Here is a 10,815-nt window from a genome sequence, read left to right on the forward strand (position 1 = left end):
GAATTTTCCTACATACAAATTACCTATCATTGTTCCAAGACAGCCATCTCTTAAGTTATTGATTCTTCTATCCATTATCGATAAATGTATTTTTGAATCAATTTCTTCCTTAAAAGTTGCTTTTATTACTACTTCAATAGTTCCTTTGTGGATCCATTTCATAGTAACAGCTACTTATTCTCTAAGTTTAATTAATTCTTCGAGAATTTCTTCTTTAGGAATTAATTGCATTTCCATCACATTAACAGTAAGTTTCATAGGTATAGCAAACTCACCTCAACTTACTTTCTAGATTATATGATACTTCCTTTGGTTCAGTCCTATCTGGTTCAGGACTTTCCCAATGCCTCCAATCCTAAATCCATCGTATGGGCTGAGGTTGGAATCTTATCGCATGATTCTTTCCATGGTTTTGTTTATCCTAGAAAAGAATCTTGATAGACTTTCGGAAGTTTGAAGCCTATTTCCTTGATGTAATTATTCTGACTCGGCTGAAGATCCATCTGAATCAATCTCTATTTCCTCCTTACAGACACTTTCGTATGAAGGAAGATCTTCGAATTGATAGATGGGTACCAAATCGCTATGATAAAGTGCATCTAGGATATCATCCGTGGCTTCAAATTTTCTCAATTCACCACGTTTCTGCGGGCAGTCGGGAGATATATGTCCTTTTGCTCCGCAAGTCCAACAATGACAGTCTTTGAAACTTTTATTAGTTTGGGTATGGGCCCGTCTGAAAGTTCTTCTTGTAGAGGTTCTTTCGGTGGATCTTGCATCTGTTCGTCTAGATCCTTGGGATGAAACCCTTGTTGGTCATGTTCTTTGTCCAGATTTGTATGTTCTCGCTTTGGACTTGGACTACCATGATCTCCGTCGAGAAAAGGTTCTTCTGGAACTCCTGGGGTAGGAGTCACTATTTTGCTTCCTCCTTTTCCTCGGCTCGCTTGATTCTCCTATAATAGTCAGAAAATCATTGTTATCACAACAGAGAGGGGTTCGTTTGATTTTACCTCTCAGTCTTTTCATATTCTTATAGATGGATGCTTGATAACAACAATCCTTCAGTTTGTCTTTAAGGAAAGACATTTTTCGCGCCACTGAATCTAGCTGTCTTTCAGGTATTTTGTATGACTAGATCAACATTTCCCTCCATGGACTGTATATCTTTGCGAAGAACATTGGAGTTGCTATTTCCGTTGCTATTCCACCCTGGAAGAAATACTTGTGAAACCAATAGATGTATTCATCTACTGCGCAAATACTCCCAAGTTCAAGGCTGAAGAGAGCCTGTGCATATTCTCTAGCCTTTTCTGCTCTGCTTCCTTCGAAGTATCCATCTCCGATGAAGTGCATCTTGATAAGCCTTCCTAGTCGGTCCACTATCGCCCCTCTCGAGTGTCCGGCAAGGATGCTGGCTTTGGTATCTTTTGGGGTATTATCCCATCTAATCTTCACAGATCCCTCCAAGCTCAACTCCACAAGCTTTATGAAGTTTTCCTTGTCGAGCTTTAGAGTAGTTGCTGCTATCTTGATTGCTGCAACCCATTCATCTATCAATTTCTTGATATTTTTAAAATCGATAATATCCAAATTCAGTATAGCGCCATATGGATGTAAGAGCCGGAGCATGGTCCTCGCCCAAGGTGTATTCTCCGGCACTCTCTTTGGATTTCTCCCTGGATTTTCCTTTAGCCTGGTTCCCACAAATGTTGGAGTGCCATTAGTGTGGAAATCCGCACTTTCTCTCATTGGTTGATCCTGGGGAGGATCATTAGAACCTGTACTTCCCTCCGGGGGTGGTAGTGTTGGAATGATCTCATTTGTTTGGATATTGACTAAATCCATGATCCCGAGTTGGGAAAAGGATTCCACCAATTCTTGTAGATCTGATAGATCTACTCTCGTTACCTCCATTATTTTATAGATCTAATAGATGTTATAATCAAATCTTCTCTAGACTTTGGCTTTGGAATCTCCGTGGCCTTCCCCTTCTGGTGTAGACGAGGTATTGTTCCAAGGACGTCCCTGATTCGCTCCTATTTGGATCTAGATGTCTCAGGGCTCTTCCTTTGATTTCTCTTTAGATCTGTACAGATCTGTATGATTCTTGTGTAGATCAGGAAGGATCTTAAGGACCTTGTCCACCTTTTGGTTCAAAAATTCTATTTTCATAGGTATATGGATTAACCTATGTCCATAGTCTTTAACCATCTTTTGGATCTCCCTCAGATCTTGAGAGATTTTTTATGTATTCGACTCGAGTTTCTTCCAATCAGTCATAATTTTTAAAATTGAAATTATGTAAAAATTTACCCGTTCCGCTTCTCTTGGTTGGGATTCTACCATAGATTTCAATTGAGTGTAGACACCTCACTGCATTCCCTGGTAGCACTTGTCGGACTTCAAAATTTCTCAGCCATTTTTTTTCCTCTTTCGGCTTGGGAAGTCTTGGATTGATCCTCTTAGGTCCATAGTAACATTTGTCAAGAATTTTCATAAGAAATTCTCTTCTCTATATTTTCAAAATCTGGAAATATTCCCTGTTTTGAGAGTAACTCGAATTTTCGTTCGGTTCCATTTTCTCTCAAAAGTCTTCTCCATTAGTGGATTAATAATATCAAAATATATAATATAATCATATATTTTTTCAATAAACCTAGGCTTTTATACCATTTTGGCGAGCATGGATGAAAAATAAGATTTTAGTGTAAATGGACTAAAACAACTATTTTAAATATGCACAGAGGTAAAAATATCCTAAAATTGTCCAAAAACTCGTCTCTGGACCTAATTTAAGCGATTATGCAAGTTAATGTACTTATTTGGAATATGCGTAAACATAATAGACTAAAATTGAACGCGAAAAAACTTATTGGACCAAATTAATCTTTTTCCCGTCTTAATATTATGCTATACCCCCTTTTTTTTGTTTTTAAAAAACAACTATAATGGGCCTTCTGATGTAGATAAAAATATCGGAAACCCAAATAAAACTTCCCACATAAATTCGTTTCATCTTTGCTCTATCCGCCGCTTTGTAGAGTTTGCCTCTTCTCCGTCTCCTCTCCTTGCCCCCCTTATCCTCATTCCTCAAACCCATTTCTTCTTCCATTTTCTTGAATCTGTACCTATATATTCGTATACCCTTCTCAGAAAAACTGAAAAAGAATGTCTCTTGCTGCTAAAACTGTATTGAAACCTATGTTAATGGCGACAAATGGTTGCCTGACTTCAACCCCGTCACTCTTTGCTACTTCAAAAGCTTCGTATTCGCACCGTTATCTTCCAATCCCGTTTAAGCCCGTCAAATTCCAACTCTGTTGCTCCTATTCTTCTTCACGTTCATTCCCCGCTTTATTCTCTTTGAAGAAGAAAGAATCCGTTTTGAGAGTGTCTGTGGTAGCCGCTCAGCAACAAGAGAACAACCCGGTTGTTTTTGCGGAGCAAGAAGAGGGAGAGCAAGAATTTCAGGGAAATTTCACATGGGATGCGTCCGATAATGAAGTTGAAGGAGGGGAGAGTGATGGGGTTGTGGAGGCGGTGGGGGACGCTGGAGACAGTGATGGGTATGTGGAGCCACCTGAGGAAGCAAAAGTGTATGTGGGGAATTTGCCGTATGATGTGGATAGTGAGCAATTGGCTGGGCTTTTCAAGGAGGCTGGTGTTGTAGAAATTGCTGAGGTAAACTGATGGTTTTTGTGCTAAAAGATTGGATTTTATATGGTTTTGAGTAAAAAAGATTTGACTGTTTGGTTTTGAGTGTTTGGCTAATTTTAGGAGTTTGGATTTATCGGTGTGTTGTGGCTTTGCAGGTTATCTACAATAGGGACACTGATCAGAGTCGGGGGTTCGGGTTTGTGACAATGAGTACTGTGGAAGAAGCTGATAAGGCTGTTGAAATGTTCCATCGTTTTGTAAGTTTCATTGTTATTTTGTTGTTGTATAAAGTTGTTCTTATGTTGTATAAAGTTGTGTTGTTTCTTTTTTGGTGTCTGGATAATATATTGTTTTGGAAGTATTGGTTACTTGCCTTCTTACATTAATCTATCAAATGTACATGATTGCGTAATACTTGAGAAAGTTGCTTGATTAAAGAAATGGATGGCAATCTGAGTAATGATTGGATAAATAGCTAGGAGCACCTGTATGTTCTGATGTTCATATGTGAGATTGGTATATAGGCCCTTGTGGTATTGAGTTTTAAACCCTTAAATCTTTGGAAACTGGAAAAGCAAAAGAACAACACATCAGGCGATGGCCAACCCATTTATCGCCTTCCTTATAGAACACTCTGTGAAAGAAAACGTCTAGTACTAAAGTCTTGCAGATGCTTTCACGCTTCCTTGCTCGTCTCGTGTATAATGCATCATGTATATGTGGAAGAATTATGACCTTTGTACTCCTCAATCCCATAAATTGGTTTAGTGAACAGTCTTACTGGGGTTCTAGGTGGTTAATATGCTAACCAAGTTCAGATTAAATTGGCCTATCTAACTTTTGATTTCAACAGTTCAGAACTAAGAGCCCAGCATTATAGCTACTCGTTCATCCATGCTAAGTGAAAAAGACTCTGTTTTAGACTGAATCTATTATATCAGTCAAAGATATGTATTGGGATATGATATTTTCAGAAGCAATCTCACACGATTGTGTTATTCCTAAACTTCCATGATATTGATCAATCTTTTAGGACATGTTTGTGATCTTTCTTCTTTTTCCTTTTTAAACAGGATGTGGGTGGCAGACTCTTAACTGTTAATAGAGCTGCTCCAAGAGGATCAAGACCTGAACGCGCCCCTCGAGTGTTTGAACCTACTTACAGAATATATGTTGGTAACTTGCCGTGGAGTGTGGATGATGATCGTCTTGAGCAGGTTTTCAGTGAGCATGGTAAAGTCGTGAGTGCTCGTGTAGTCTCTGATAGGGAGACTGGAAGATCACGTGGTTTTGGCTTTGTAGTGATGTCAACTGAGTCTGAAATGAATGATGCCATTGCTAATCTTGATGGACAGGTATCTTTCTCTTTCTTTTAGATACGGAAGCTATAAGAAAGTACAACTTTTATTCTGGATGAAAAGATCAGAATTAATTTGCTCGTTACCATTGAGTTTTGCAGTAAATGTTTTATGCCCTGAAGAGTTGGATATCTAAATGTCACATTGTAATTGTCTATAATGATCTGTTGCAGAGTTTGGATGGGAGAGCAATCAGAGTAAATGTTGCCCAAGACAGACCAAGGCGCAGTTTTTGATTTGATCATGTCCTACACGTTTTTTTACTATGTATTTGATGCTTATTTGTGGAGAGATTTGTCAATTCTCTGCTTCAACTAGCTAAGAAATTTTGTTTGTGTTCAAAGGAATTTGATTTTACCTTCATTCGTATAGTTTTCTTGCTTAAGTTGGTGATATTAGCAGCTTCGTTGGATTGCCTTTGGGTTTGGGCGTCTGTTATTACTGCTGTTTCATTCTAAAGTTGAATCTGCATCTTGTTTTTATCTTGGGCATTCTTCAGCTCTGTTTGTATGAATCTTTTCTGCACCTACATTTTGATGATTTCACTTTGCTAACATAAACCAAATGAATAATTACCCTTCCATCTTGTGAACTTTATTGTAATTATACATAAATTCTCTGTGATTAGAAAAAATATTATGTCTTTGACTTTTGTTTTCATCCAACAAACAAATCATCGATTTAAAACACCTAGAATTTGCTGACATAAATGAAAAAATTGAGTGAAAATCAGTATTTATATCTAATTAATTTATTACAAATTAAATTATTTATTTTTGTCCAAATTGTGCAAAGATGTATCATTTTGTATGTATTAGTTAGTGAAGATGTAAATAATTTATTCTAAATATTTATTTGAACTATAAAAGCTTGTAATTAATCAATCAAATGTAGATATAATTTTTTATTTAATTTTTTTGATGTCAACAAATGCCATGAATTTTACTAATTTATGAATTTATATATTGAATGAGAACAAACATTAAGTGTGTCATATATAATCTTTCAAATCACAAAGAATTTATGAAAAATTACATTAAACTTTTACGGAGAGCATATTTTTGAATCACAAAGCATCTATGAATAATTACATCAAATAATTACTCCAAACCTTTAAAAGGGCATTGTAATTATCCCTACACCAAAAGCTACAGATTCTTTAGTAATGACGATCAAGGGCTTGTTGGAAGTGGAGTTTGGAATTCAGAAACAAAGTACATGTAGAAAGCCAATCATAATGTACAAGATTCATCCCCAAGTAATCTTTTATCATTTCTTGTTGGAAGCAAGAGAACATTGGAAATATTATCCATATGTATACCCTGTCCCGCTGCAGAAAGTTTAGCAGTTTATGTACAAATCAAAAGTAGTGCAAAGAGTAAACTTTTATTTGATTCAAATCCACAATGGTCTGCACAAAGTGAATACCTACTCCTAGTATCCCCGCAGCTGAGCTTCTCGACTTGTTAGCGGAATATATCGAACAGAAATCTCGCTCCGGACAATTAGTGTGCCATCTTCATTCTTGTCCACAACTTTCAGGTCCTGGAAGATGTTCCCAACGGGTATCACTAATCGGCCACCAGGTTTCAATTGTTCAATAAGTGCTGGAGGAATTTCTGGGGCAGCAGCTCCAACGTGAATGGCGTCATAAGGTGCAAACTCTGGCCACCCTTGTCTGCCATCTATAAGAATGCAAATAACAAACTTTCCAGTTACGATCCTTAAAATACGTAAACATACACGCAACATCATATGCATCTGAGTTACCAAATATTAATTCCAGTATTATATCAACTGATGGCATATTTTGCTCTGAGTACTTTCACCAATTATTAATCCAGAGGATTTTGATGAGACTACCTAAAGTGGTATATCAATCAACCCAATGCTACTTGTTCTCCTAACAACCGTGCAAACCACATCAGCAAATAAAATGGAATCTCTCCTATTCTCAACCCCATACAGAAACTGCATCAAATGATTGTTGAACGACAATCGAAATAGAAGAGCAACATGATAATCCAAGACATACCACCAATATGGATCGAGAGGGATCCTTCTTTCAATAGTGGGGCAGCTGCGCTCTTTTCAATATTTTTAAGTGAAGATTCAGCCAACTCAGGAATATGTTCCACACCAATGGCCCGGCCTTGTGGTCCAACCATAACAGCAAAGCAAGCAGTCAAGTAGCCCGTCCCTACATGAAGAATTTACAAGATCTGAAAACTGAAGTTTATACAAGGACAGAAGCTAAAATTGTTTCCAATGCAATTTTACCACAGCAAACATAAACCCAAAACAGTATCTTGAGTTCTTTAGCCAAATTCCTTTTTCTTTTATTTTCTCTATTTTTGTGGTTTACTTGCCAAATTCTATTACTAAAGCTAATCATTTCCATGAATTCACAAATGGCACAGCATAAGAAATACCATCTCTCACATGAACATGTGCACTATATTGTGATGTCTCTCACCAGACTAACTTTCCACAAAATTAGTATATCACATAAATGACACACCAATTCAACAACATAATTGTGGTACTCGTACTATTTTGCAGAACTTGTTGATCTTATTGTAACACCCATGGAGCAATATATATTACCGGAACCAACATCCAGAGCATGCATGCCAGGTTTCAAGTAGTTCTCCAACAACTCAAGGCATGTAGCATGCATATGAGGTGCAGAGATAGTAGCATTGTAGCCAATCTGCATAGGACTATCAACATATGGGGGCGTGCCCTCAGGTACAAACAAACCCCTGTCAATGGTTTCCATTACTTCTGCCACTTTCTGTGACTTCATCACTCCATAACTCTTCAATTGCTCCACCATCTCTTTGTTCTTACTGATACCATTTCCGCTAAAGTACCGCTGTTGGGAAAGATAAAAACAATGTGCAGATAAGATTTAATGCAAAGGTCCATCTCATGAACTGCTATAACATGAATAGGGAACCATATCACAACATCAAACTTTTAAATAGAGGGTAAAATAAACTATGCTAGATTAAATATAAAGAATTCTTGGATCTAGTCACAATTGAACTTAAAAAGCAACTCAATGACTCCTTGAATGACTATCCATTAATCCCTATGGAAAAACTAAAATAGTTTCTTACTGAACACAAACATCCATTTCCTGTCCTACTCCCACCACACACTTATTTTTGTTTCTGTTACATTTCACGAAATCTACAGCTCCAGCACAGATTAGTCCAAAAACATAATTTGAGGCTTGCTCCTTTTAAGCAGCTTGCTGGAGCACCAAACCATCAAACCACCCACCAAGATCAGGGTAACCAGCAGGATGTATCAATCTGCCCGCAAGAGCTAGACAATCACTGGCCAACCATAGCGCCCATTCTTTCTGGTGAGTGGGTGTAAAAGAATATGCCTCACTCTACAAGCCCCAGTTTCTTTTCACAATATTGAAGTCAATATACTCATCTCTCTGTGCTATTATCAAAAGCCACTAGTGAAAATCGCATTAATTTGGCATACTCATTCTCATGTTTCCGAACAAACGACTAAAGCAAGCTCAATTACAACAAGAACTGCCAAAATCAAAATCATACTACACATGGAAATTATCTGTACCGAGTTCTAGCGCCATCCAATTTCCATCAGTCACAACCACAAACGAAGCACAAAACCAAACAAAAATCAGAAATGGATCACCGATTAATGCATCTCTACACCCAAAATTAGATGTCACCCCCAAAAAATTCAGTCTTGAGTTCTCAGTTTCCAAACGAATTATTTAAAAGAGACTGATAATAATGCTCAAACCCAAACAAAGTTTAGCCACTTCCATTCCTTCCCAATTCGGCGCAGAGATACAAACACACATTGATTCTGTTTAACCGAGTGTATGTAAGTAAGTACGAATACCTCCATTCGTTTACACAGACAATTCCCCGTGAAGAGAAGAAGGTGAAACTTAAAGAGGCGGCAGCGGCGAGGTGGGGAGGAGTGATGTGATCAAAAGTTTAACTTTATAGGCGCACGATAGCGGCAAAGCCACGCGATAGGTGAATAATAGGGGTAATTATTTTTTTAATATAAAAAAAAAGAAAAATTATAAAAATAATATTTTTCTAATATATTAACAAATTAATAATATTTTTCTAGTATATTAACAAATTTGTGTCGTGGTCGATATATAATATTTCTTTTTAAAAAATTTACCGTTTGTGGAATTAATTTTTTTTGAAAATAAAGGTCGAGTCATGGATAGCATTCATGACTCGGCCTTGTGGACGCCATTCACGATAGCGAGTTGTGGACATAATTTTTTTTTTTTAAATTTAACCCCTGAGTAAATTATGTATCAACATATGACAACTTTTTGAAATATAATAGTTCGATTTAAAAATCAAAAGTAATAAAAGTCACGTTAGAACAAATAATAGTATAACAATTAGAAACACAATTTATGACAAGTAAATCAAATTGTAAACTTACAACGAGAATTGTATCGTAACAATTCTCAATCCAATGATAATCGTAAATTTAACCGAATCGTAGAGTTCGTTGTTTGCTTTGAAAAAAATATATGTCTCATATCAGTAGTGCACCGAGTACAACGTAGTTCATTTTAAGATAAGACAATTATAGTCCTTTCAGCATTGCACCATATTGAAGAACACTTCAATCAAACATTTAAAAATCTATCTACTGAAACTTAAGCTCAAAAGCTTATAATTAAGAGGGAAAACCCGAGAGTAAGAATTGAGAGAAGAGAGTGTTGTTTTTGGTTTTTGTGTGTATCAAACGGGAGAGCTCACCAACTTTTTTATAGGTATGGTTTGCAACACCCCATTTACCACGCCCACTAAATGCAACAAATGAAACCCCCAAAATTAATGACAAAACATGAAATCGACGAGCTGTTAAAAGAAAATTTAATGCTGCTGTAACATAGGTTTAAAAGTTCAAACTAAATCTATGGGTTTCTCATGTAAATTTAATAAAAATTACAACAAATTCATAGATTTGAACTCAAGTTTCTATGACATAGTTTTAATAATGATACCTTTTAGTTTGAACTATGGCTTAAGTTATCTAATATCAACTATCACCAGGTTAAATGGAACTAAACCTTGAATTTGAGCATGGGAGTGTGACAAAGTCCTCAGTAACAATAAGCAGCCGACTTTGTGTTGATCTTTAGGGTTGATACTTAGGCCATGTGTCTCGATCTTTTTCACGAACGCTTTCAGTTATAACCCAATTACTTAGTTGCGGTGCACTGCTAGTATCTCGTCTAAAAGACTTGACCCCATTCAGAGATAAATTCTTACTATACTTGCAATACTAGCACCTTCTAGAATTACAGGGGACATACTCCAGATACATAGTATCATTCTATTTTGGTGCTTGGACATAGCCTACGATTTGTTGATACCATATTAAACCTTTTTTGTAGGATCTCCACTTAGAAGGTTGGGTTGCCATTGTAGTTGCATCACTAATGGGTTTTCAGTCCCATCCCCAATGTGGATTTATATACTTGTGACAGATCTAATCCTTTAGTCAAAGGATCAGTTACATTATCCTTTATTCCCATAAAGTCAATGCCAATTACTCTGTCTGACACTAATGGCCTTAAAGACTTCAGTTTAACTTGGATTTGTCATTTGGTCTTTTAGTTGTATTTACGACTCCCCACCTTTGCAATTGAGATTTGACTATCACAATGTACAACAACAGGTGGAAGAGATTGGCTTATAATGGTAGCTGTGTTAACAACCAAAATAGTCATATTGTCTTGGTACCAGTCGTATCTAAC

General features: G+C 36.8%; 2 protein-coding genes across 3 annotated transcripts; one reads left to right on the forward strand and one right to left on the reverse strand.

Moving 5' to 3' along the window:
• LOC105157309 (28 kDa ribonucleoprotein, chloroplastic-like) lies at positions 3,011-5,500 on the forward strand. The gene is made up of 4 exons (XM_011073699.2): positions 3,011-3,684; positions 3,816-3,917; positions 4,734-5,015; positions 5,192-5,500. The coding sequence occupies exons 1-4, from the start codon at positions 3,172-3,174 to the stop codon at positions 5,252-5,254; spliced, it is 960 nt and encodes a 319-aa protein (XP_011072001.1). The 5' UTR covers positions 3,011-3,171; the 3' UTR covers positions 5,255-5,500.
• Positions 6,259-9,044, reverse strand: LOC105157310 (protein-L-isoaspartate O-methyltransferase 1). Of its 2 annotated transcripts, none has more exons than XM_011073700.2 (4): positions 8,916-9,044; positions 7,626-7,896; positions 7,054-7,218; positions 6,259-6,703 (listed from the first exon to the last, which is right to left on the reverse strand). In XM_011073700.2, the coding sequence occupies exons 1-4, from the start codon at positions 8,919-8,921 to the stop codon at positions 6,453-6,455; spliced, it is 693 nt and encodes a 230-aa protein (XP_011072002.1). In that variant the 5' UTR covers positions 8,922-9,044; the 3' UTR covers positions 6,259-6,452. The 2 variants fall into 2 exon arrangements, with proteins under 2 accessions (XP_011072002.1, XP_011072003.1); XM_011073701.2 differs by lacking the exon at positions 8,916-9,044 and adding an exon at positions 8,622-8,873.

The sequence above is a fragment of the Sesamum indicum genome, linkage group LG3, assembly GCF_000512975.1.
Source record: "Sesamum indicum cultivar Zhongzhi No. 13 linkage group LG3, S_indicum_v1.0, whole genome shotgun sequence".
Classification (NCBI taxonomy): Eukaryota; Viridiplantae; Streptophyta; class Magnoliopsida; order Lamiales; family Pedaliaceae; genus Sesamum; species Sesamum indicum.